We start from the raw sequence: 27,752 nt of genomic DNA on the forward strand, positions 1-27,752 counted from the left end.
TATATAACTGCTACATGATTCTTGTTTCATTTTATTATTATATGTTTATTATGTTAACAATCTATTTTATATCATTATATGCATATAATTACATACATATATAATGAAATATTCGAAAGCTTCACAGGCATGACCTAAATTAATGTCCACAGCAAGCCCTTTAGGAGGATACAATTACTATCTCCACTTTACAGAGGAGGAAATTGAGCTACAGGAAGCAAAGCGACTTGTCTACTGCCAGGGTCACACAGGGAATAATTGACAAAGTCAGTTTTAGACCCGCATCGTCTAACCTCCGAGCCTGTGCAGTTAGCCACCCCCTCCACCATCTCCCCCTGCAGCAAAGGCTGAATGAAGGGCAGGGACCTGCACGCGGACCCCGGCTGCGGTCTGACCCCGAGGAAGGGCCTAAGGAATGAAGATCCAATGAGCCCTGAGCTCTTGGAGGAGAGAGACCGGTCCTACCCGGTCACCAGATATCTAGAATAATAACGTGCACGGAGTAGGTGGTCAGTAAATATTTGTGGCAGGGAAGGAAAATTCCGATGATGTTCATTAGCCAAACACTGGGGTTCTTGTTCCTCCTTGTCCCCTGCCCCAAAAAAGTGCAAGATAAATGCGAAGCCCTCCCAAGACGTGTGAGGCTGACAAACTCAGGAGTTGGCCAGAACCCCCAGTCCCAGCCCCAGCCCCAGCCCACACATCTGCTGCACAGAATCGGAGCGGCCTACCTTCCTCCGCGTCGTTCCGCAGGGAGGCCTCCAGCAGGGCCACGCTGGCCTCGAAGGTCACCTTCTTCCGCCGGCCGCCAGTGCTGCGCTTCCGCTCGTGCTTGCGCTTGCGGTGCTGCAGGTCCTGCTCGTACTGCGCCCACTTCTTCAGCTGCTGCGCCCGGCGCTTCTGGGCGGCCCGCAGCCGCTCCAGCGTGGGCACCTTCTCCAGCAGCTGCAGCTCCGTCAGCAGGTCCACGTGGCTGGCCATGGCCACCGCGCCTCCCCACGCCCCGGATGGGGGCTAGCACGGTGTGCCCGGGGCCCGGGGAGCGCTGGGGCTCCGGCGGGGCTGGGGCCTCATGATGGGGCCTGTGGCGGGGAGAGAGACACAGATGCACGTGCTCGTCAGGCTCAGAACTCGGATATGATTCTATCACCTTGCCCATGTTCAAAACACTTTTTTTTTTCTATTTTGTTTTTCTCTTTATTAAGATATAATTGACCTGTGAATTGTGTAGATTTAAGATGTTGACTTGATACACTTACAGATCGCTATATGATTACCAAACCAATGTCTGTGTAAGCTAACATCTCTCATATCAAAGCATTTACTGTGGTTATATTGTTGTAACATACAAAGTTGTTACATTGTTATAACATATAAGGATTTATTGTTGTGACCTATAAGGATTTACTATTATATTGTTATAACATATAAGGGGTTTACTGGGGTTACTTCTTTAGATTTTATTTATTTTTAGAGAGAGGGGAAGAGAGGGAGAAAGAGAAGAAGAGAAATATCAATGTTCAAGAGACACAGCCATAAGCTGCCTTTCACGCCCCAACCCAGGCATGTGCCCTGACCCAGAGTCAAACCATCGACCTTTCGGTTCACAGACCTGCACTCGATCCACTGGGCCACGCCAGCCAGGGCAAGAGGTTTGTTGTTAATTTTAAAGGAATTAGTGCTGTATTTCTAATTTCTCAGCACTAATTTGTAATATGCTAAATGATAACAGATTGTAATCCAAAGAAACAAACGCTCTCTGGGATTCTTAATTGTAAGAGTATAAAGGTGGTCTAAGACCAAAAAGTTTGATAATTGCTAAATTACTGAGACCTAGAAAATCTTAGTTGAAGTGTTCCTCTTGGATCTTTAAAAACAAATTTTTTAAGTCCTGGACAACAGACTTGCAGAGTCTGAAGCCCACTGGTCCTGCCTTCAGACCCCATGGGCTCTCAAACAAAGAGGGAAAGGGTCTTAAGACCACTTGAACCCCTCCAGGCCTGTTTTCCCACCTATAAAATGTTGTCTACACCTCCCAGAATTTATAAAACGTTCAAGGAACGAAAAGAACTGGCCACAAATGTTATGCACCTAGTGTAGCAGCAGAGAGAAACCAGCTTGGAGGAAGAAGAGCAGGGATCCCCGGTCATCTGGGAACCCACAGGCAAGGCTGGAGGACTGAGGGGTGACCGAGAAAGACCGGCAGAGGTCTACATTCATTCGCATGATGTGGAAATTTCCGTTGTCACAAAGGGGATCGGGATGGCCCTGTGCTTTAGGAAGTGATTGTCATCTCCTGGTTTTCCTGTTTCATTGCCAGCAGGCGGCTGCAGGGAGGGTGGGGTGAGGGGTGCTGCCTGCTCAACCTTAGCCTGGACCCTTGGGTGCTCAGGCTGGGCCAGACTGTTCTTCAGGTCTGTCCCAGCTCCGAGACTCGAGGGTAGACAGGCAGCGTGCGGAAAGGCTGGCTTGGCGGTACTCTCAGGGCAAAGGTCCAGGGGATCCGAGGACCTGAGCTCAAGGGTAAACATGAGCCAATGGCAAGGCTCAGCAGGAAACAGCTAACTAGCTTTCATTGCCTTTTGTTTTGTTTTCTTTTGAATACCTTACAGTGCTTTTTAAATTAATGAATCATACTTTTATTTTTTTAGATCACTATAGATTCATATGCAGCTATGACAAGTTACACAGAGCCATGTACTCTTTATCCCACTTAGCCCAGAGGTAACATCTTGCAAGACAACAATATAATGTCACAACCAGGAACCTGACACTGATGCAATCTATTGGCCATATTCAGATCCCCCCAGTGTGACACCTGCTCGAGCTGTGCATGTGTGCGTTTAGTTCCATGCAGTTTCATTCCACAGGTAGGTTCCACCACCTGTGGAATCCCACCACACAGTCCAGATACAGGCAGTTCCATCACCACCCCCTGCAACACACCCCTGTCCTTGCCCGTGGCAATCACAAATCTGTTGCCCATCTCTAGAATTTTGCCATTTCAGAATGTTATGTAAATATGACCAAACAGTAGGTAACCTTTGGGGATTGGCTTTTTTCACTCAGCACGATTCCCTGAAGATTCATCCAATCACTGCCCGTATCAGTAGTCTGCGGCTATTTTGTAACTGGGCAGCATTTCATTTCACGGACCTGCCCCGTGCTGTTTACCCATTCACACACTGAAGAACACCGGGGCGGTTTCTAGTTTGTGTTTATTGCCTTCGTGCACAGATTATTTTGTGTGAACGTAAGTTTTCACTTCTCTGGAGTAAATGCCCAGGAGTACGAGTGTTATCTTGTAGGGTAATCAGACGTCTAGTTTTGTGGGAAACTGTCAGGCTGGTTTCCAGAGGGGCTGCACCATTTTTCCTTCCCACCAGCAACATAGGAGTGATCCAGTTTCTCTGTCAGCACTTGCTCTTGTCACCGGCTTTTATTTGAGCCATTTAGATAGATATTTTGGTTGCCTTTTTAAATGGAGCTCAGAAGAGTTGACTTCATAACCACACGGTATCATTCCGACAGTCAGACCTCACTGGGAGCTAGTGAGCTGCTCCTTCTCACATAATCAGACATTCAGCGAAGACCTGCTCTGTGACGAGCCCTGATTCAGAAGGGTTACGGACCTGCTCTGCCCTCTAGGAAATCCCAGTCTGTCTGTCTGTCTGTCTGTCTACCTATAAATTCATTTAGTCCTCCTGACAAGCGAATGAGGTAGGTACTGTTATCACCCCCATTTCATAGATGAGGAAAGTGAGGCACAGAGCGATTAAGTATCTTATCCAACATCACACAGCTAAAAAGATAAAAAGACCAATCTGCCTGGGGTTATCAGGAAAGGTCCTCCAGAGTAAAGGACAACTGATAATCCTAAAGGATGAGTAGAAAGGAGTTCACCAGGGAAGAGGAAGTAGAGACACGGGCTGAGAGGAAGCTTGGCCATGTTCAAGGGCATGGGGAGGGGCTGACCTTCATGGAGGGGGTTCTGGAAACAGCACACACACACACACACACACACACACACACACACACACACGTGGTTTGCAGAGGATGGAGCTGCCCCGCCCAAAGGGAGCAGAAGAAGAGTCTCAGGGGGCAGTGGTGAGCAGCTTGTGACTATGGGCCAGACCCAGCCAGAAAGCCCTCTGCAGTCCACAGCACGGTCCACACCATGTTTTACAAAATTATTCATTGCTTGCATCTAAGATCTCCATTGCTTAGAGATCTTATCACCAAAATTGAAAGTTCAGCTTTTCCTACAACATCTCAGTCCTTGGTCACACTGGGCTCGCAAGGCCACAACGAGCAGGAGTAGAGTCGGCCTGTCCTCTTCATACAGGGCACATGCCCTAGAATTCACCGTAGTCCCCACGGCCCCCCGTGACTCCCACTTGACCTCCTTCACAAAATAACATCGCTCGCTAGCTCCTGTGGTCATCTGAGTTCTCGAGCCCTGTCTTAGGCAGAAGTCTCCAAACATCCAGAGGTCCGATCTGCACTAGGACGCAAAGATAGTCTGTGAGCCCCCCACCCCAGTGCAGAAGAGGACCGAGGTTCAGGGGGGCCGTTGTGTGCACCCCGAGAACAGACTCCGGCCTCTGTAGCTGTCCGACAAGCAATTCAACAAGGTGCTTGCGGTCCAGTGGCCTTGGACGAGCGATTGTATCCAGGACAGAATGTAATGACATCGTTTGTGTTTGCTGTGGACTTGTTTTCAGTTACTGTTTTCTAAAGGTAGTTCATATAAAATTTCCATTTTGAATAAAAACCTACTTCGGTGGAAAGCTAGCAAGTAGGTATCAAAGAAAATATTAAATAATGATGGCGGTGAGTGTTGGCAAATATTACATGTGACTGACAGCTGGAAAAGCCACCCGGCCCCTGATCTTCCGAGAAGGCCATCTTGTAAGAAAAGCACTTGTATGAGGTCGTTACTTCATCTGACAAATAGTTATTGGGCAGGACTGTGCTGAGGGCTGGGGATGCAGCAGGGTCAAAGGCAGACACAGTCCCTGCCTATTGGATGGATGACAAAACAGAGGCACAAGGGAGTGGGCGACGTGCTCCAAGGATACAGAGACTGAGCAGTACCTCGATCCCTGGGCCTGACTCCCAATGCAGTGCGCACCCCCTGGGCTCCACAGTGGCGACCCCCAGGCAGACCGAAGGCACTCACTGCACTGACCTCCCTGGCTCGGGCCGTTTGCTCGGGGTGGAGGAATTAAGGGCAGTTGCCCAGCCCCCTGGAGAAAAGTGAGGACAATGCCTCCCAAGGGCCAATAAAAGGGGCCAGAACACATTTTCTCCGACTTTGCTCTCCCTGGCAGCCCCTCCCACCTCACCCCTCTGGGTTCCCTGGAGCTGGGGCTCCAGGACAGCTCCCTCTTGACTACTGGTTTTCAGGTGACCTAGTTTCCCCCAATAGACCCACACACCTCCTCCCACCCCCGGCCGAGAAAACCCTGCTTGGTCTAATTAAAGAACTGCCACCCTGCTGCTAACACAGCAGCTGGGCGGCTCCCAAGACAGGGTGCTGGCCTGGGTGCTGGGATAGCCCACAGCAGCCCTGGCTCCGAAGGGCTGGGGACTAGCCTGCTCCTGACACCGGTGCACGTGTGTCTTGTACTGCCGGGGATAGCCGTGGATGGTGACGGGGACACAGCCCAGGCTGCCAGGACTGGGGAGAGCAACGACACCATCCACGCTCAAAGGAGATCCCCAAAGACCTCATGGGGAGGAAAACCAGCTCCATGGAGACGTGGAGCCTGGTGTGTTGTGGGAATATCCCGATGGACCGTCCTGCAGAGAACTGGGCATGTGGGGCCACAAGTCAGTGGAGTGGCAGAGCTGGCCGGACAGGTATGGGAGGATGTCTGCAGAGGTCAGATGGGCAGTGGGGGGTTAACCAGGAAGTGTGTGTGACATAAGAGAAATCAGAAGCGAGGCGGAATAGGGCATGGTACTTAAGTTTTCCAACAAATGGCCGTGTCAGGTCTGGCTGGAGGAACCGAAATAGCCTGTGGGTGGGCAGCAGGAAATCCAAGGCCAAGGCACTTGACCTCAGTGAGGCAGGAACAGGCTGTTGGGTGAGCCTCGATTCAACGCCTGTTGCTATATGACACAGTCTGAACTGGATTCCTCTTGCTGCATCCTCGGTAAGCAGGGCTGCGTTCCAGAGAGCTGAGCCTCAGGGCACAGGGCGAGGAAGGTGCTGGGTCTCGGGGGCTGGTGGAGGGGGGATGAGCAGGATGCACTACAGAATGAAAAGAAGACTATGACAAGAGTGCTGTTTGGGGAATGACTAGGCCTCTGAGAAAACAAGAAGAGGAAGAAAGGCACAGGTCCTTTGAAAGACAGTTTGGTGGCGGTCCTCGTAGTTCCATTATCACTCCCTTGCAGAGGCTGTCAGCAAGGGTCTAAGTTCATGCACAATGATTGGCTGGGGATAGGCACATGACCTAAACTGGCCAAATCAGAAGCTTTTTCTTCCCACTGCTAGTAAACCAGAAGCACAGACCCCATTGCTGCTGGACGTGAACTTGGTGCCAGCCATGCCAGAAGCCAGCCTTTAGATGAAGCCAATACTTGGGAGTCAGAGGAGAGAAGCAGGGTCCTTAAATGCAGGGGCCTCTGGACTTCAGCTCTCCAGGCCAACAAAGTACTCTGTATCATTGAAACCAGCTGGATTGAATGTTGTTACTTGTAGCCAGAAGCCCCCTAATAAACAACACTGCCATTTTTCAGAATGCAGGAATGGGGACCCCTGACGGAACTATGCACTGTAGCAAAATGAGTGGCCTCTTGCTGGGGCATACTACCAGACACCTCCACTTTTCCCTTTATGGAGCTGCAGGCCCAAGCTGAGGGCCAGCCCTGAGGAAGGGTGAGGAAGTCCAAACCAGGCCCCCGCCTCCTGAGACAGGAGAAGAGGGCCCAGGCCCCGTGACTCCCCAATCCCAGAGGAGCAGCTGGTTGACACATCCTTGGACTCGAGCCTAGTGCCTTGAGAAAAACAACACGAAGGAAGGTGAATTCAAATGAAGGAGGCTTTAAAGTATGAGTCAGACAGTGTCTCAAAGTTCACACTGCTAAAAGAAAACGTTAAGTGTTTTTTTTTTCCCCCTGAGCAGCCCACATCCCGTCATGCCAGGTGTCCAGACCTGGGTAGCCATGCACAGAAACCCAGCTGGGCCCCGGCCTCGGTGACAGAGAAGACACAGTGTCCCGCCAGGGCCCCATGTCCCCCAGCCGGTGCAGTCACCACTGGGACCTGCTACGGCTCTTCTGCAAGGACAGCCAGTGGACCGTGTGCCTGTTGTGTAGGGAGCCCCAGGAGCACCAGATCCACACCACGGTGCCATGGACCACGCCTTGGAGAGCTGCCGGGAAAGACTTCAGACTCAGTGCTGTCTGAGGGCCACGATGAAGGAAGCCGGACACGTACAGGACATTCAAGTACAGCGAGCTGCGAGCTGCGGAGTGGAAGAACAAGACGAAGAACCAGCGACTGGGACCCAGTGCAGTTTGCAAAGCCGCGCCGCTCCTTGGCAACTGAACAAGAGCAACTGTTTGAATCGTCAGCGGTTGAGCCAAGAAGAAGAGACAAAGAAGAAACGGACTGAGAACACATTAAGGCTCCATCAAATAATCACTTCCTTGATGAAGCTCATCTTAGAGGTCGGGGAGAAGAGCCAGAGCTCCATCCTGGAGTTGCTTCAGAATCCAAAAGCTCTTTGGACCTTCAAGTTCTGTGCTCCATACACCAGCGATGAAGGAAAGGCTGATGCGATCCCAAAGTGGCTATCAGTTTGGCTGAAGACACAGCTCATCCCAAACTTGTCTTCTCCCGGAAAGGAAGGGACAGGAAACATGGAGCATCAGCCAGTTCTTGGCCATCATTTTCTACAGCATGGAACGACTTCATTGGATAGAGGCAGCCTCGGCAGACCACACGTTTAGCTTCCAACACTTACCCTGCGTTGCGGTGGGTGGGGGAGCAGTTTTCACTTCGGGGAAGTGAGAACCGAGAGAGACGGCCTGGGAATCGCTGTGGGGTGTGTCAGGAGGACGTCCTGGGGATTGCTGGTCGTTCAGAAATGCCCCAAGGTGGGCATCTGGGCTGTGTGTCCGAGCTCCGCTGGCTAAGGGCCCCTAACGAGGTCCCTGTAAGTGCCCCCAGGCCAGAGCCGGCTCTTCGCCTGGTGGGAGTGGTCCCTGCATATCCTGAGGGCGGAGGTGTCTCGTTCCACCGAGCACCTACACACGTCTTCGTCTCGTCCTCCGTCTTACGTCTCTAGCAGGTTTGTTGTGGTTGGGCCCGTTTGCATCTTCGGTGGCCCCAGCAGTGGCTGGTGGGAAATGAGGCCCTTCTTCCCCTGCCCAAGAGTCCCTACCTGGATCCCAGCCCATCCATTTCTCGGCCCTCCTCTCTCGCTTCACACATAGGGATCCTTGGGACTACGTCAGCACCACGCATTCAGACTCCAGCCCACGTTTCGTTCGACTCCCTGCACGTCCTGCGCACTCAGAGAGAGATACGGCCGACCGCCTGCAGGGTCGTTCCAGGAGCCACCTGCCCCGCTTCGCTGCTTCCCTTCTGGCCCCTTCTCATTGAGAAGGGCAACCGGCAACCGGTTGGCCACACCGGTTGGTGTGTGCCCTCCACGTGCTTCGGCAGGAGCAGTCCCACGTGAGGGAGTTCTGACCAATGATAGGATGGGAAATTTTCCAGGGCGGGGCAACTTGCTGGGGAAAGTTTTGGTAGCTTCTCAAAGAGGCGTTTGGGAAGGCACAGCGCCCTCCCTGCTGTTCGCAGCTGTGCGGGAACTGGGGCGAGTAACGTGACCCGTGACCGTGGGGAGGAGGAAGAAATGGGGTCTCGGTCGGCGTCGTCACACTGCGGGATTTCCCCAATCCCAGGCTTCTCATTGTCCGCGATTATTGCTCCCTTTTCGTAGCCGGTCATCTCAGCAGCCTTCTGGTGACCTGCAGGCTGAAGCATCCTAACTGGTGCAATGGGCGCAGAGCGTGAACACCTCCCGGTTTAGGGTTACCTCACGTTTTTCTGACCCTTGGCACATTTACCGAATCCAAATTCAGTCCAGCCGCGTAATTGCTCTTTCCAGTAAGCACCGCTCTCCCTCACTTTTGTGGGTCAGAAAACTGAGGCAGTCGCCCCTTTCTCTCTCACCTGTCCGGGTCTCAGCCCTCCAGCGTCTGTTAAGCTCTCCCCATTCAGCAAAGTTACATATTGTATATACAAGTTTATTAATAGACTGAAGATGTTGACGAGCATGGAAGTGTGTGTATACGCCGTGCTAGCCCCTTCTCACGCTGCTTTCATACGACTCTTACAGCAGCTCAGGGAGATGGAGATTCAAACCCTATTTTTACAAGTGAGAACACAAGCCTGTGGGGTAATTCCCTCACCACTGGTTAGCTGGCAACCGGGAGTGTTGGGGTTAAACTCCTGTCTCTTGGAGGTGACCGCCTGCACTTTTCTCCACTCCATGTTTATTTGTGAGCATTTACTGAAGGCAGATTGTGGGTCAGCAGCCCCTTCGTTTCTTATTTTCTTACATGTTTTTACCCTACCTATGTGCTTTTCTCACTTTATCTTTCTACTCTCGATTGCACGCGCTCAAGAGGATTGTGAAAGTTACTGGATAGTTATTTTTAAAATAATGGTTGTTTCTCTCGTTATAAAGGTTGTGTACTTATTGTAGAAAATTTGGAAGGTACGGAAAGTGTAAAAAAAATTAGTCATCAATGATCCAAACAAAGATTTTTTTTTCTTGCTCTTAAGCTATTCTTCTTCACACAATACTGGCAGCCGCCTAGAGGAAGGCGGCCACTGCTCTCTCCCTGAGCTTCCTGTGGCACCGAGCACAAGGGGAAAAGGAAAACAAAACACAGCCCTGGCCCTCCCCCCCTACCCCGCCACTTCCCCTCCTCCTCAGATCTCACGTGGGACCTACTTTCTCTCCTAAAGGATGCACACCCCTGCCCTCCCACAACACACTTATTTGAATGAATAACAGCATTACCCCTCCCCCCGCCCCCAGTATAAAGATGCTTTACTCATGAGCAAAGAGACTTCTGAGGCCCCAGGTGATCCAAATATCTGAATTAGAACTTAGCCTTGACTCCCCCTACACCACTCTCATGGGACTTTGTGGACTGACGGTCCGACCCCTGCTGGGATGAACCTTCCAGACTTTGGGCAAGGACCATCTGGTTTTAATTCTGTGGGAGACACGGTTCCCCCGGGGTCTGCTTCTCAAACCCACCTGTCCCTGCTGTGCTCCTTCATACAGAACCGTAAGTGGTGGCCCTAGACTTGGCTCTGCCTTGTCACTGTCCCCAGGAGGCCATTTACTGTGACCCAATTGGGGAAGACTTGAGGGTGGGGGCTGAGGAGAGGGCGGCCGGACTTAAAAAACCACAAGTTTACCAAGAACAAAGAGTGATCGAGTGACTCATGTGTCCTGAGCTGTGTCAGGGAAAGAGTCATGCCCAGCATCAGATAATAGCGCAGTTGGCCTCTCTCTGAACTGACTGGGCTGTATTGGGAATATAAGACCAGGCCTTAACAACAGCCAGGAGGGAAAGGATGAACTTTGTTCCAAGCCTCTGGAGAACAGAGCTGGATCATGGACAGGCGAAAGGAAGACACAGGGTTAGGCACGAGGGAAAACCGTCTAATGTTGACAGTTCAACAAAGCCCGGCCATGACATTCTGCTGGGGGCCCCACCACCAAGAACCCCACGGCCACTGATGAGACCGCTGAGAGACAAGGTCCGGGTAGGGGTGTCAGTGAGACTGGCCCAGGGATCCCCGACGCTGGCCTGGAGGACAGATCATCTGTATGTATTAGCAGCAAGCTCTCTATCGTGCATACCTGCAGCCCAGCCCACCAGGCTAGGCAGCTTGTCGGGACCACTGCAAGTAGATACTGATGGGTGGTGTCCTGGATTTGTCTGCCTGTGAAGGTGAGACAGCTCTCTCAGGCTCAGCTCCAAGAAACCTTCCAAGGAAGCCACAGCTTGAACGGGTGAAGGAAAGCCCATGAGCACACCAGTGTTCCACACGGAGCTTCTCCCCGTGACCCTGAACCCACAGAGGGGCCCACACGCTTGTGGGTGAGAATGCCAGTGTGGGGGAGGCTGCAGAGGACAGAACGGAGGTGCTAAGGATGGGGCGCGCACGAAGCTGAAATGATGTCTGCGAATACATTAGTCAGTCACAGTGACGGTGCTGAACCACACCGCCAGTCCTCTAAAGAAGCTTATGTAATAGCTGAGCACAGGGAAATGGGAGTCAAATTACACATGCTGTCGCTCCAGGCTTGGGGGAGTGTTGTCCACCCCCTCCTTTTGCAGGGAGACAAATGCTCCCTTTGCAGCTGGAGGGATCATTTTCCAAAGGGGGCCACCTGTGACCACAGAATGCCCTCCTGGGTTACACATTTATTAGGCTGGGGCTGGAGTGGCCTCTCTTTGTCTCCCTCTCTCAGCATGACATCCTTGGCCAGACTTTGCTCTCAGGTTGTTGCAGCTACTTGGAGCACTGCGAGGCCAGGGGTTATGAGGCCACGTGTGGTAACAGGAGGAATGAGTGTTCTGATTGATTAGTAATGCCTGCCACAGATAAAACAGTGTGAAGTGGCTGCATGCACCCTGGGCACGCAACCCTGTTCTATGTCATGCTGACCTAAACCCAGGTTTCTGTACTCGCCTTCACTCCGTTGTTCAAAACCCTCTAGTATCAAACACAAACATCTAGAAAGTTATCAGAGTGAGTGGAAGGGCCCCTCAAATCCCAGTATATCAGCCAGCCAACAACCCCAGATCGCCATGGCCTCGATGGTAGAGGAGAGTCAAGAATCTCTTAGGTTCTCTTGTAATAGGAATTTCTCCAATATCTTGTAGTGGGGTGTGGAATGAAGAACAGTACCCCACCCCCTGCAGGTCCTAGGAAGCTGGCATCCTGCGCTTGTGCCAACTCAAACAAGGGAAGGCCGCCCCTGCCACTGACTGCCACCTCTCCCAACTCTGTCCCTGGAGAGTAGGGAGATAAGCGTTCTGTTGGCAAAGGTACCACTGCCAGTCAGGGATCACTGTCTTGTCCTTTCCGAGCATGTCGGCCCCACACTGTTACCGACATAAGGGCGAACGGGGACTGCGGGCTGCTTGCTAACCAGATCCCTCTCTCCACTTCAGAAACCCCAAAGATATCCTGGAAAGTTATCTTTTCCCCTTTAGCCAGGGTGTTCTTAGACACTTAGGAAGTAGTGGGGGTGGGAATTTTTAAAAAAGCTTTTTGTATTGTTTGCTCACTGGGGTTCAGAGAATAATTCCAAAGGAACAAAGGACAATAAAAAGCACAGAGCTGGACTCAGAAGAGAAAGCCCTATACCAGAGGAAGAAAGACTGAGGAGGGGAAGAATTAGAGCAACGCAGAGAATGGGCATCAACTAACTAAACAGACAGTGAGTGGTGGAGCTGGGATTTGAACCCAGATCTGCTTAATCCCAAAGTCTATGTATATAAAAGGGGAAGAAGGCACTAGGAACAACTCTTTTTTTTTAAGTGCTTTAAAAAGATCTTCCTCATGAAATGCAAGAAGATTTCAGAAAATCTACAGTATTTATGATCAGGGAGATAAGAGGACATTTCAACTAAGAAACCAGACAGACCAACTTGTTAGATAGAGCAAATAGAACAAATAGAACAAATAGAGCAATAGAACAAATTCTTGTTGAAGTCAGTATAGAGTAAAGCATGTGCTTAATGAAGCTAATCATCATAGAACCTATAAAGCATGAAAATGAAATGAACCCAGAGATAAAGAAGGCGGCTCCTGTGCACAGCACACCTTCCACGTGTCAAGCTCTTCCCACGTGACATCTCTTGAAACCACTGCACTAGCTCTGTACCAGGCGCTGTCTCCACTTCAAAGAGGAGAAAGCTGATGATCAGAGAGGTTAAGGAATGTGAAAGTGGGGCCGACATTCCAGTTGTAGGTGGCCAGCCTCTCTTCTGATTGTCCTGTGCCCATGAAGTGATGGCTAAGTATTTTGAATTGCTCCCCTGCTTGAAAATAAACAAACAAACAAAAAATGCCAGGCAGGGAAGGTGGCCCGCAGAAGCACGCTGAGAGCAAGAAGAGGGGCCCTAGAAGGAGAATGAAGGAGACCTGTGCGGAGTGAGGATAACTGAGTCAAGCCATAACGTCCCTTACTGTTGGAGCTGTCATCGCCTTTGGGGGCTTAGCAGCTGCACCTCACCCTCAATTTCATAAAATCTACCTTCCAAATCCCTGTGGGCTCAGCCCCCTTATCCCCTTTCTTGGCAAGCACTTTCTTATTTCTCTACTTCACCCAGCAGCTCCCAAACCAGATTCATAACAGCAACTGTCCTCTGTCCTCTACTCTCTGGTGATGAAACTGTCAGTAGACTAAATGGGGAAGTCCCCAGATGCTCTGCATTTCGGTGTGAAGTTTCCATCCAATACACAGTCTTTGAAGTCTCTGAGTGCTGGATCGGTGACCTTCCAGGTCACCACGCAGAGATGAGCAAGCTGTAGTAGACTGCCTTTACATTGCTTCGGTTCCTCCCCTCTTTGATCTCCAGCCAAAGTTCCTTCACTTTGATTCCCTCCCTTTGGCTCCTCTTGGATGTACAGAAATCCAAGCATACCTCTGCTTCCCCTTTGACAAGCTTTCTTTCCATTGACCCCGCTAAATTCTCTGTAAGCCACATTTCCAAACCCATAAAAGTGTTGTTACCGTCACAGTTGAATTGATCTCCTCGTGTTGAAATCTCAGGTTCACTTCGTTAGCCACTTTGCTCTACACTCAGATATCTGGGGTCTTAATATTCTTTCAGTGATCTCACTCAGCATTTTCTCCAGCACTTACTGAACACCCTCTCTATTTTATACCTGATGCTACCAATCAACTAGTTTCAGGACATTTTCTCCCCTAATTCACTTTCATTTTTAATTTAAAGCCACATTCATTCAGTCAATAAATATTTATTGCCACCTACTACATGCTAAGCAATAAAACGGGGAGGGGTGGCTCTGAGGTTCTCTTAATGAGCAAAACTACCGACCAGAAAGGTTCTGCTTATAGTCATGGCAGAGCAGCTCTTGTGGGACCTCCCCTCTCACATGTACCTGTTATGAACCCTACACATGCACACACAGACAGCCTATTGCAAGGCCCTAGATCTGTTCCATAACAAGCACACAGAAGCTGGAGGGGAGTCGACACTGGAAGGAAAGAAATGGCCATAGGGGATGTCTGTATTTTTATAGCTTCTGGCCCAGGGGCAGGCCCAAGTCAAGTTGTACATGGTGGCTACAATTTGGATAGAAATCTTCCCTCTGACTGAGGAATTAGAGGACAGAGATCAGGTAACTACAGCTGGAAAGTAAGGAGAGATGTCCCAGAAAAGGGACACCCCACAGGAGCCCCAAATTCTGAGTGTAAATCCTGCCCCAATCTCCCTGAATGATGCATGTAGGGGGCAGGGTCCAAGCAGCCCAACTGAGGCTGGCAGAACTAAAGAAAGATGCCAGCTATTTCCCACTCAAGGGAAACTGAGTTTAGAGTTTAAGTTGACTGCCTTAACAAAATCATTTCTGTTTTGAGAAATATAATAGAATCAAGAGTCTCTTCAAGTCTCATGTATTCAGGATGTAATACAAAATTACTAGAAAAAAAAATTTAAATAAAACAAGAACGTGTGGCCCAAACTCAAACAGAGAGACAATCAATAGAGATCTAACCCAAGAGGACCCAGATGTTGGAGTTGATAGAGAAGAATGATAAAGTTGCTATTATAATGTTGCTCAAGGGTATAAAGGAAAATATGCTTGTAATAAATGAACAAATAGGAAATATCAGCCACAGCATAGAAACTACAAAGAGAACAAAAACTATATTTTATTTTTTATTGTTGTTCAAGTACAGTTTTCTGCCTCCCCCCCCAGCCCAACACCCCAGCCCTCCCCACCTCCCTCCCCTGTTTGCATCCTTCCCCCCCATTATTGTCCATGTGTCCTTCATAATTGTTCCTGCAAACCCTTCACCCTTTCCCCCTGAAATTCCCTCTCCTCTCCCCTCTGGTCACTGTCAGCCTAAGAACCAAAACTATTAATCAAACCAGCTACCTCCTCACCAACACTTTCCTCTGCACTATGTGAGTTGTACTTTTCACCAGGGACAGTTACACAGTTCTAATATTGACATTATTTTAGCACCTTAAAAGTGCAAGGTATTGGGCAAGCTTTCGGGAGCAAATATGCAACACAAAATCTTAAATTCTAGTCACAAAAAACAGATCTTTTCATCTGACAGCATCCATCCCCTAGTTAGAAGAGATTATATATGCCCTTATATATAGGACACTTCTCACGTCCTCCCTTCTCTTTCAGATCTTAAATCAGCAGAAGAAATTGCAGCCCTGCTATGGCCTCTTTCCAGCTCCCAGATCAGTCCTGATGGAGCCACCTGCCCCACATAAAGCGCAGAGCAATGAGGATGAGGGGCCGGTTCTCAGGTTTGATACACCACCACATGTCTCCTGGAAGGAGAAGTGTCCTTCCGCTAGCAAAAGTATCCTCCGCTAGATGATTAGACAGATCAGTTCTATTGAAAATAAAAATCTCTGGGTACAGCCTTGGCTGGAGTGGCTCAGTGGATTGAGTGCCAGCCTGACAACCGAAAGGTTGCCGGTTCGATTCCCAGTTAGGGCACATGCCTGGGTTGTGGGCCAGGTCCTCAGTTCAGGGTGTGTGAGGGGCAACTGATCGATGTATCTCCCTCACATTGATGTTTCTCTCCCTCTCCCTCTCTTTCTCCATCCTTTCCCCTCTTTCAAAAAAATAAATAAATAAAATCTTTTAAAAAAAACTCTGGGTACAGAAATCAAAGAAAGTTGCTGGTCACTGTAACATCTCTTTATCCAGTTTCATTAACAGGTGTTTGTTTTCTTTCAAAACCTGGTATGGAAGAGGTTCTCAAACTTGGCTACATGTTGGAATCACCTGGAGATGCTGGGAACATATATTAAGATCACAGGGCAAGACTACTTATATAGCCACTGCAATGGCCAAAAGAAATTGTTTTAAGACAGAAAATAGCAACTGTTGGCAAGAATTCTAACATACTGGGAATATAAATTGATACAACCACTTTTAGAACTTCTCAGCAATATCTTCTAAAGCTGAACACCCTATAACCCAGCAATTTCATTCCTAGGAATATACCCAACAGAAATTTCTATATACGCTTACCAAAAGCATTTACAAGAATTGAATAGCACCATTTATAATAGTCCCAAGGTATAAACTGTCCAAAATGCCCACCAACTGTAGTCTAGAAGAGAATTATGGTGTCACACATGGGAACATTGTACAGCAATGAGAATGAGCAATGTACAACTGGACTCTCACAAGGGTAACCAAAACAAGCCAAACACACACACACACACACAAATACATGCTACATGATTCCATCTGTGTAAGATTCAGTAACAGGCAATACTGACCTATATTGTCAATCAGGACAGCGATTTGGGGGTGAGGGTGACTGGAAAATGGGTGCTTCTAGAGTACTGGTAATATTCTGGGGTGGGGTTTAGCTGGATATGGGTTACATAGGCATGTTCAGTTTGTGAACACTTCATTTGCTTTGGACTTGCGTACTTTTCTATGTTTTTTGCCTTAATTCGTTAAAATTTTTTAAACTATTGGTACCTGGGTCCCACCTCCAGAGATTCTAGTTTAATTGATCTGAGGTGCAGCCAGGCATTAAAAACTCTAAATGCCCCCCTGGTGGGCCTCACATGCACCCAAGAGCCGCCGTGTTAGAGCGTGGCAACCCTCCTCACTATTTCTTAGAGCAGAAAGTGCCGCTGCTTCTCTAGAAAGTATAGAGAAGATGTGTGTGTGTGGGGGGGGGCCACTGGTAGCTCCAGGGGAGGTTTATAGGCATTATATGGGAAAAAAATCCATCATCAAATGTGTTATTTTTAAAGTCTAATTATCAACAGCATTTCTAGAGCTAAGTACTTTATCTACACCACAGGTGGCAAACGCAAAGCCCACAGGCTAAATCCGGCCCTCTGCCTTGTTTTATCTGGCGGCAGCGCTGAGCTCTTGCTTAACTGTGAAGGAGCAGTTACATTTATACAGTCCTAAATTACAGTCGGCCCTTTGAAGGCACCTGCGAGGCTGATGTGGCCCCTGGTGAAAATGAGTTTGACACCCCGATCTACACTATCTCATTTAATCCTCACAACAAGCCTATGATAAAGGTACTATTAACCCTTATTTTACAGAAGGGTAAACTAAAACTTGGCGGGGTAATTGCCAAGGTCATAGCCCTGTAAGCAACAAGGCTATGACTCGAATCCACAGCGGCCTTGATACTGAAGCCCCTGCTCTTAACTGCTGGCCTAGCCTGCCCCTCCAGGCAGTACTTGACTACGGGACCTGGCAGGCTAATGCAGGTGCTGGTCATACGGCATTTCCCGAAGTGGTTTCTTTGCCTCCGCCCCTTCCCTTCCACCCCACCATCCACAGCGCTGGCAGATCTTTCATTCTGAAACCAAGTCTGACTCCATTATTTCCCCTGTAGGGAAGCCTTTAATATTTCTCCATTGCCTATGGAGTCAAGTCTAAATTCTTCAGCCTAACGGGTCAGCCATCCCCTATGTGGTCTTGGCATTTTAACTTTATCTCTGGCCATCCTCATATCCCAAACTCACCAACCACTAAATTTCCCTGCTCTCTGAACAGGCCCGATGGGTTCACACCTCCACCTCGGTCCCCACCATTTGTTGAGAGCCTGCTATGTGCCGGGGGCTACATACACATAAATTACCTTGAATTCCCACAAAGAGCCATTTAAAAGAGGTATCACTGTCTCCAATACATAGATGAGAAAGTGGAGATACATCCTGATGTGCCCGACGTCACCACTCAACAGTGGCAGAACGAGGACTTGAACCCGGATTTAGATTTCCGTGCTACGAAGCGCCGTGTGGCTTTCACCACAGCACACCCACCGCCTCACCCTTACCCACGCTGTCCCACGAAGGGGCAATTCCCTGCCTTCCCTCCACCTGGCAAACTCCCCTTTGTCCTTCGAGAGCTAGTGCGAGTGCTATAATAATCATATCTATCATCTCTTAAGTGCTTTCCAGGCACCGTGCTCAACACTTGACTTGCCTTGTCTCATTTACACGACGTCTCAATGCTCTTTTTATTCCCCCTGAATTGTTCTTTATCTGCCCTGTGCCAAATGGATTTCTTTTTCCTCTCTAGTTCTCTTTCATGGCGCGCAACGCTCTCCAGTAATTGTCAGTTTCAGATCTGCCTCTTCCATGGGACTAGGTGCTCTTGAAAGACAAGGCATACGTGTTATGCACCTGGACACCCTGCTGCAGAGCCACCCAGCACATGGTAGGTAAAAAATGAGAGAGAGTGGACAGGAAGGTGGGAGACCCGGAGACTGACAATTCTCTGAGCTGGTTGCATCAGTTCCGTCACAGGGAGTGGCCCTTTGGCTTGGAACCAGAGCTGCGGCATTCAACAGGTGAAACAGAGCTGGCTGCTGGGAGAAGAGGTCACACTGAGGTCCAAACCCAGGACACATGTCACCTGGTCCCCACCTAGCCTTCCATGAAAGGCTGGGTTGGGATCCCAGCTGGCTTCACCATCTCTTCGACTCTGCAAGCTTGCAGTTGGCTCCATACACCCCTGCCCCGGTGAAGCAATGGTTAGGTTCACTCCACAGCACTGTTTGAAGTACTCTCACGTGCTCTTTGCCTTGTGTTGCTCACAAGTTATCCCCAGTGAGTGAAGATCTCCAGGACAGGTGGCCCAGGAAAATGTATAGCGAAGGTGTGGCTCCCCACAGGTGAGTAGATGAGCCGACCATACCCCTTTCTACATAGATCTATTCTTTCTGAGTAGGAGGCCCCTTTACAAGACAGAGACATCTTTGGTCCTCACTCATTCACCGAACACCCGTTCGGTGTATTCAGTCTACAATGGGCACTATTCAGACCACAGCTCCTTGTAACCCCTGGGGTAACTGCCTATGCATACCACCCACATCCAAACACTATGAGCTCCAGGGTGTTGGACTTTTAAGCCAACCTCTGCTCCTTCGCTCTCACTCTTACTGAACTCACATACATTTGCCCGAGTACAGGGATCGGCGAGTTGTACCAGCTGCAAACCCAGCTGGGTTTCTGCACAGCCCCCCTCCAACACGCCCCATTAGTAAACAGAGACGCCACCAGAGGGACTATTTCAACATTACTTTTCCCTTCCTCACTGTCCACCTCTTCTGCTGCCCCCACTAAAAGTAAGCTGCATGATTTTTTTGCTTCTAATCAACTCATTTTTTTGGAGAATTTCAAGCCCACCCCACCCCCATCATAGTGTATACAGTATTTTATTCATTCGGTTGTGATATTCATGAAGACAGAGCCTATCAAACAACAGGTAGCTGAGTTTATGCATTCCTCTAGCACACTTGAACCACTCTGTTCTTCCTCTGATTTTATTTGCCCTCCAGGAGACGGGGATCGGTCTGAGGGCAGAAGCTGGTTGAATCGAATGTTATGTCTTTCGTTCCAAGCATAAAGCCAGGTAAAATGTAGTTCTTAAATATTTAACAATCTTTATGTAGGCACAGTTTAAAGGGTCGAAATTTGAATGGCTGTGGAACCTGACTCAGGGACATCTTTTCTATTTTACTCTATCATACTGGCAAACATTGAAGTTCCTTCATACTCAGGGTTGGAAAAGGGGGTAGAGAAAGGTGTTCCCACACACTGTTTACGAAATCAAAATTGGTTTGGCTTCTTGAGAGAACAGTTTGACAATGTCACAGCTCAAATTGCAGGAAATTTTCCTTATGGATAAAACCACACCAGTATACAAAGACGTAAGCTGTACAAGCAAGGTTGTGGCAGCTGCATACATTTAGAGCAGGAAAGAGCTGGAAACGATCTCAAATGTCAGCATGGAAGTAGAAATAAATTATGGTGAGTTTTTATTACTGGAATATCATGTAGCCTTACAGACCAAGGTATATCTCTCTGTGTCGACAGGGGCCGAGATAAATTAGCTGAAAAAAGGAAGTTTCAGAGGAGTGATCTATAGTTGTGTTAGAATGAAAAAAGGATAAGCATGTCAATGAATATGGATTTGTACACGGAGAGGAAATTTGTGGAGAGACACATAAAACACTCAGGAGTTTCTTCTGGTGAAAAGAATGAGCGGCTGGGGATCATGTTTGGGGAGATGTCACTTTCCGTGCTCCACATTTCCATACTGTTTAAATTTTAATAATGAATGTGTATCCTTTGAAAATTAAAAAGCATAAAATATGGCAATAAGAAAACAAAAGCTGGGTTTTATATGTTAAAAAAACACAAAGGAAAGTTTGGAGGAAGTTGTCCCTGTTTCTTTAAAAGGCAACAGGCGATGTCTACAGGGCATCCTTTGCTCTCTGCCCAGCCCATGGGATGGACCACAGAGTCCCAGAGGGGCCCAGAGACCGAGAGAGTCACCGAGAAGAGCCAAGCGCCCTGAAGAGAGTAAGCGTGAGAATTGTGCCTTTTACTTGCTCTTGGATCGCGGGAAGTAAAACCAGTTCTGACTGAGACTCTGAACCATTCCAGGAGCCAGGAAATTCTGAGAACTCACCAGGGTGGCACAAACACTAGGGCCTCTAACCAGTGCCAAGAAGCAAAGGCTAGGGAGGCCCAGGTAAGTGATGACACACGTGACCTGCATAAGCAAAGCAGCTGACCCAGCCACCAGGGACGTCAATGGCACAGGGTTCTGCTCACCTGTCCCCTCTGCTCTGAAGCCATCTGTGACTCCCAGGGGCTGACTTTGCTGATACTAATGTAATATCAACAGTTGATATATACCGAGTACATCCCATGTGCCAAGCAGAGGCTAACTGGTCAATCATATCATCTCACGCTATTACGATTCCTATTTTACACAGGGGGAGATGGGGGCTTAGTGAAGTTAAGCAAGTAACTTGTGCAAGGTCACAGGAAGTGGTGGAGGTGGGAATCCAACCCAGGTCTGACTCCAGAGCCAGCCAAAGTCACTGCTAGCCCTCCCTCCATTTGGGGACAGACTACAAGAAAACACTCCCTCAGAGTAGGGACAGCCCTGGGCAGCACTGAAGCATGTTCATCTAAAGAAAAGCCAGAGAAAATAGGGATCACGTGCAAGTGCTTTGAAGCCAGATGTTGTGGGTTCAAATCTTCGCTCTGCCACTTACTGGCTGTGTAACTGCAGAAAGTCGCTGAACATCTCTGTGCCTCACTTTCCTTAGCAGTAAAATCAGTACTAATGCCACCTCTTAGAGTTGCTAAGAGGACTAAAAGAGTTAAATAGACAGCGATGGGTTCATCATAAGTACCAAATACTAATGACTATTATTCATATTAAGAAAAAGACACCCTCTCCTCCAGGCAGATGCAATTCTGCAGAGTACAGATTTTGGCAAGTGGAGCAGGTTGGGTTCCAGCCCCTCCCTCAGCCAGGTGCCATCCAGCAGAACACGACCCTACAGCCTCACACCGGGCCTGCTGACCAACTAACTCCCATGAACTGCCAGTTGTTCCTCCTAGCTCTCCCTCCACTGGCCTGGCTGTGAATCAGAACCACATGGCACACCTTTTAAAAATACAGATTCCCAGGGCCCCGCCTTGGCCGGTTCTAATCCAGGCAGGCTGGGCTAGGGCCCAAGGATCTGTATATTTATCAAGCCCCAGGGGAGTCAGAAAGAATGTGTTTCTGGACATACTTCTCTGGAAGCACCAGAAGCCCCTCAGCCCTTGCTCGGGCTGTTTCAGTGGCCCCATGAGAGCAGGCAGCCCTCCCTCCACACCGGGCCCCAGGCCTGGGCCCAGAGAGGAGGAGCACGGTAAATATGTGACTCCGCCAGCCAGCCAGCAGATCAGGTGGCTGTGCGAGCTGGTGCGGCAAGCTGACTTTGCTTTCGTGTTTCAGTGGATTGTACCAAGCACCCCTCACCTTTACTTAGACTTGAGGTTCCCCAGACCGTTGCCACCCAAAGGGCAGTAGACAGACCAGCAGAATAGCTTCCCCTGGGAACTCGTTAGAAATGCAGGTTCTCAGGCCCCAATCCAACTGAATCAGTCTGCTTTCTACAGGAACCCCAAGAGGAGCAAGTCTGAGGCAGACACCCGAGATCTCCCGCCCTGTCAGAGTAAACTCTAACCACTGGGCTCCTCTAACCCATCCAAATGCCCTTTGGGGCCAAACTTTTCCTTCGAACTCCCTAAGAGCCCCCCAAAACACAGTGTGAGCCTTTCACTAGCCCACACCCTTGCTCAGCAGCTAGCCTGGGGCTCATGGCGAACCTTTGCTTTAGTAAGTTATTTATTTCAAAGTCCACATTAAAATGCACCCTCCTAATACACTGAAAAGGAGACAGTGCTCCAGCCTTAACAATTCTGGGGCAGGGAACATTCCTTTCTTTTGTAGAGTCACGACCCCTGCTTCCCCGGCCAAAACCATCCAGAGGTATCGGATGGCCCCCCAGAAACAAGCAATGTCTTCCTGTTGGCCAAGCTTCAGGAGATTGGGCAGGTTTCACACTGGAGCTTAACCTCATTAATCCAAGGCCTATCACATTGCTGTAAATGTCAGTGGAAAATAGCCATTCAGTGGGTTTCCTTCATTCCACCAGAAAGGGAAAAAACAGGAAGCCGACAGCAGCTGCGCCCCAGCTTGGCAGATCCCAAGGGCCCAGCTGACAGGGCGTTCCTTGTCAGCACCTACGGTCCCCTGCCCCGGCCTGCTTGTCCAGATAAAGGTGGGTCCTGTGTCGACATGACCGAAACGCAGTGGTGACTGCTATTCAGATCCTTTAGGCCCCAAAGCACCTGCGTAGGAAAGAAAACAGCGTGGTCCGCATATCTTCGGTCTGAATTACCAATTGGCTTATCGTCACTCAGATTCATCTAAATCTCTTCTTCCCATTCAAAATGTCCCGCACACCAAAGCTCTGGGACTCCAGGGGACATAAGGCGTTCCAAGACCTCATTCATCTCTTTAATGCATATTGATTGTCTCCTGTGTGCCAGGCATCCTGCTGGGCAGCTGGGGACGCAGAGCTGAATGAACTCGACACAGTCACTGGCCTTCCGGGGCTTACAGTCCAGTTTAAGCTCTGTCAGCCTTGGCACTATCGACATTTAGGATCATTTCATCTCTTGTTGCGGGGGCTGTCTTTGCTCTGTAAGATACTAACAGCCTTCCTGGCCCCACCCCACTAGATGCCATAGCACCCCTCCCCACCTATGACAGCCAGACGCTGTCTTCAGGCATTGTCAAATGTATTCTGGGGAGCCAAACTGCCCCCAGCTGAGAACCAGTGATGTAGTAGGTGAGACAAACTAAAAGAGTCATGACCACAAACAACTATGTAATCACAACTTTAATAAGTACCACGGAGGAGAATATTGTGGATACTACACCACAATAACTTGGAAACCAGGCATTTGTGTGTCATTACAAATCCTTATGACAACACTGATGCACACACACACACATATATATATATCTGTATTCCAGATGAAGAAACTGAGGCTCAAAGAAATGGAAATTGTCCAAGGCCAAAAAGCCAGTGGAAGACAGAGCCAGACTTTGAACCCTGGCCTGTAAACAGGTAGGGATGAGGTCACGTGAGGCTCTGACCAGCCATCCTGGGTCATCGTGGAGCCCCACCACCACCTGCCACATCAATCAAGCTGCAAACGGACTAAGTGAAGGCACGTGGCTAGGACACCATCGGGCCGAAGAATGCAACCTAAACTCTGAGACATCCAAGAACACCTCCCCCTCGCCAAGTGCCTGCACACAGGGCCTTCCCAAAAGTCAGGGCAGGGAGAGAATAGGGAAGTCCCCAGGTAACTAGAGCACACTCCACTGTGACTCATCTCCAAAGAGCCTACTGCCCAGCACCCAAGGGAACACAATGAAAAAAAGCCAGACATTCTGCAGTCAGCTTTTGGTATTCACACGGAGCGTAAGTGAGGTGGTACAGGCTAGCACATGACAACTTCAGAGACCCCCTGACATGAATTGCTAGCACATTCAAGCTGCATGCCTTCTGCAAATCACCTCACCCTTTGTGCTTCGGTTTACCCCTCCGTGCAATGGGGATAAATACGTCCACTTCAATGAGTTACTGTGAGGATTCAATGGCAAGGCAAGGGAAAAGTTCGGACAGTGACCACTGCCCATAAGAGCACTTGGGACAATGTTAAAGGAGCCAGATCGAGACACTTTCTCTACCCCCATCCCCTTCCTTCAAATGAGAAACTGAGACCCAGGAAGAAAGAAACTGATACAGAACTATCTCATCTCAGGAAGCATCTCAGGAAGAAGAAGGGGACCTCTAGGTTTCCTGGGTAATAGGATGAGGAAGGACAGTGAATGTATTGGCAAACGTGCACAGCCCAGCCCTTCCTCCCAGGCGGAAGTCAATCCTAGACTTTCTCAGGCGCTACAACCAGACAACCCTCTGTAGGCTGCAGGGCACCTGCTCCAGGTCAGCGAGTGTTCAATCATTCGGGGCCCCTTGGCAGGCTGGCCTCTGCCTGCCTCCCTGGCTTTGCCTGCTGCCCCTGCTTCCATATGCCTTGTGGTGACGGTGCCCCAGCTGCACTCCCCACTGCTCTCGAAGACGCCTGGCCTCCGTGCCTTTGCACAAGCTGTTCACTCTGCTCAGGCTGCCTACCCCTCTGTTACCACCACCTGGAAAATTGTCTCTGAAGGGCTCCAATGGGTTCCCACAGCAAACTTTGCCCACCTGTTATTGGTCATCACAGACTAATAATAACAGCAACTAACATTTGCAATCACGGATTAATATCTAGAAGCCCTGAGCTAAATTTCTCAACCACGTGGTCTCATTTTTCTCCCCACATCAACACCCTACGCAGGTAGCTTACATGCTTGACAGGTAAGGCATCTATCTGTCCATCACCACCAGCTATAAGCTGGCCGAGTCCGGAATGAAACCTGTTGGCTGGCCTGGGCCCACCCGTGCATCCATCGCTTTATTCTTCACTCCTCTTCCTGCCAGTGAAACTGTTATCCTTTGCTATCCGTTGGGGACAGTAGCCTCACAATCTGTTTCCAGGCCTGCCTCTCCCCTCTAGAGAAAGAACCCTGAGAAAATCTTAAAACCCCTTGCTAAGCACGAGGTCTAAAAGAGAGCAAACATCTGTTGAATAAATGAATGAATCCTGAAAAAAAAGGGCAGCCAGAGGAGAAGGGCCCAGTAACAGACTTCCTGAGGACAGGCCCACGCTGCACTCAGATTCCCAGGAGGCAGGCCCCCCAGGCGGGGAGGCTTTCCTCGTCCTGGTAGCTAGAGGCAGAAGAGGTCTGATGGAGTCCACCAGAGGTGGTGGGAGCCCTCTGCAAAGGAGGAAACAGCAGTGACAGTGACAAGTATCACTTCCTGTGCTCCTGCCCACACCAGGTGCTGCACTAAGCACTTTCTGGGCTTTCTGGTCTCACAGAATCTTCACAACCCCATGAAGTCAGCATGACTGTCACTCCCATTTCACAGATGAGAAAGCCAAGGCTCGGAGAGAGTAAATAATTTACCCAGGACCACAGAGCTGTTAAGCATAGAGCCATAATTTGAACTAGACCGGTCTGGTCCCTTGCTCTTCATACATTGTAACTTTCTGTAGGAGTCAGGCTCATCAAGCCCTCCGTGAAGCTGTCTCTAAGATGTGCTGAGGATAAAGGTCACCTGGTCTCTGCTGGAAGGAGGCCAGTTGGGATCCACTATTCACCAAATGCTCCAAGTCTTCAGTGCAGGGAGCGGGGGGGTACAGGGGATGGGGGAGTGGAGGGGGTAGTGGCTAAGTGGGGGCAGGAGGGCAAGGTTGGGTGGGGATCCTGAGAATCCAAGCACAGCCCATGAATCCACTTATGTGCCTTCTTCGACCTGCAAACCCAGGCTGGCTGCAGCCTCTGGGGGTTAGAGAAACCTCACTCTGGATGATGGAGCAGGTTTTGAGAGGAACCTGGGGCTCTAGTTTCCAAAGAGTCCTAATGGGCTCTGCAGAAAGGTTTGGCCTTGGGGGAAAACCCACCTTCCTCCATCAACAACCTCTTAGCCCTATGGCTCAGGCTCCCAAACAGACTTAACTACGTGAGGATTTAACCCCAACTCCAGCATCTTTACCCAAGAGATGAAGTCTGAGGATGCACTGGCCTTGCCTTCCACGCACGTCCTTCCCTGCCAGCGCAGATCCAGAGAGCCCCAGGGTGGAAGGAGCCCCGATGCATGAGATGCAGAGGATGAACACCACAGTGGGGGCAACCGAAAGAGGGGCAGGAAGGATCAAATGGTCTTCCTGTAGGAAGACATTCCAGAGGCTGGAAAGAGCTGGAACCAGGAGAGGGATCAGGAAGTTTCCAGGGTGGAGGACACTGCTGGATGAACTGCAGCTGACAGCAAAGTGCAAAACTGAACATCCGGAGTGGCCTGACTGACCTCTCACACCCACACCCCCCCCCCTCCTCGCATCCCCATGGCAGGTGGGAGAGAAGGGGCTGGGGATTTGCGGGGGAAGGCCCCCTGAGCAGGTTGCCAGCTGAACGGATTCACCAGCGCCCACCGGCCGCCTGTAAGCTGACTCTTTATGACAAAGCAAGGGAGGGAGATGTGGGAACTCCCCCCTCCCCCGCAGAACCACCCACCAGGGCTCCACTTCTGCTGCTGCCCTACCGAAGAGAGAGGCCCCACTCAAAACCAGTGTGAAAGGCGCCAGCATTTACTTGGGAGCGCTCATCGCGCCACGCTCCACTGCACCAAGCTCTCCCCGTGGGTCCTCTCACCCATCCCACAAATGGGGCTGCTTCTTAGCCCCATTTCCTCCAGGCAACTGAGGCTCCGACAGGCCAAGTGCCTTGCCCTGGGGCAGACGGAGCTAGTCACCAACGGAGCTAAAAAGCTTTATTACCAGCCTAGGAGGAATCCTCCCATATGGAGGGGTGTTCTCGGCGCTGCACCAGCCGCAGGAAATGGCAGGGCACACGGGGAACTACCCCCTCGGGCTGAGGCGGCTACCGACAGGCCCCTTCCCGAGAGAGCCCTGGGGGGAAAGGGCGCCTGGTACCTCAGGGCCCGGGTCCTCCACAGAGGGCGATTCAGAGGCGGCACCTGGTGCCCGCGGCCGCGGGGAGCTGGTGGGCTTTTCTGACAGCGAGAACAGGGGCCCATTATGTAGAATCCAATCACATGGGCGCCCAAGCAGCTCGGCTTTCGTTCTGAGAAGCGCTTATGCAGCCGCGTCTCTCTCCCTTGGAGCCCGAGGTGCCCGGGAGTGCCTGGTTCCAGGCTCCCGGTAGGGCCAGATTCAAAGCTCCGGAGGCTCAGTTATACGCCGGGGGCTGGGAGCTGCATCATCAGCATCTCCAGTGCAGCCGGGCCCGGGCTGGGGGAGGAGGAGGAGGGAAGGAGTCTGCATCAGGGAAGGAGGCGGCAGCGAGCGCCTCCGCCTCCTTGCTCTCCACTCGGGGCAGGCGGGCAGCTCAGCCTGGGCGCTCCAGGTGACCTTGGGGAGACCCCCGGCGCGACCTCGCTGGGGCTGGATGAACAGTTTCAGCCCATCCTAGGCGCTCGGGGGCGCTCCTC

The 27,752-nt window shown here is 50.2% G+C and overlaps 1 protein-coding gene and 1 pseudogene across 1 annotated transcript in view; one reads left to right on the forward strand and one right to left on the reverse strand.

Moving 5' to 3' along the window:
• The window catches only part of PPP1R16B (protein phosphatase 1 regulatory subunit 16B), a 90,367-nt gene that overhangs the window by 61,731 nt on the left and 884 nt on the right, over positions 1-27,752 (reverse strand). The window contains exon 2 of the mRNA XM_045832903.1: positions 732-1,082. Coding sequence (XP_045688859.1) covers positions 732-981 — 250 coding nt within the window. The 5' untranslated portion in view covers positions 982-1,082. The remainder of the gene's footprint in view (positions 1-731; positions 1,083-27,752) is intronic.
• LOC123815011 lies at positions 5,822-8,303 on the forward strand (annotated as a pseudogene).

The sequence above is a fragment of the Phyllostomus hastatus genome, unplaced genomic scaffold, assembly GCF_019186645.2.
Source record: "Phyllostomus hastatus isolate PE091 unplaced genomic scaffold, TTU_PhHast_1.1 phas_contig_17, whole genome shotgun sequence".
NCBI classification, from domain to species: Eukaryota; Metazoa; Chordata; class Mammalia; order Chiroptera; family Phyllostomidae; genus Phyllostomus; species Phyllostomus hastatus.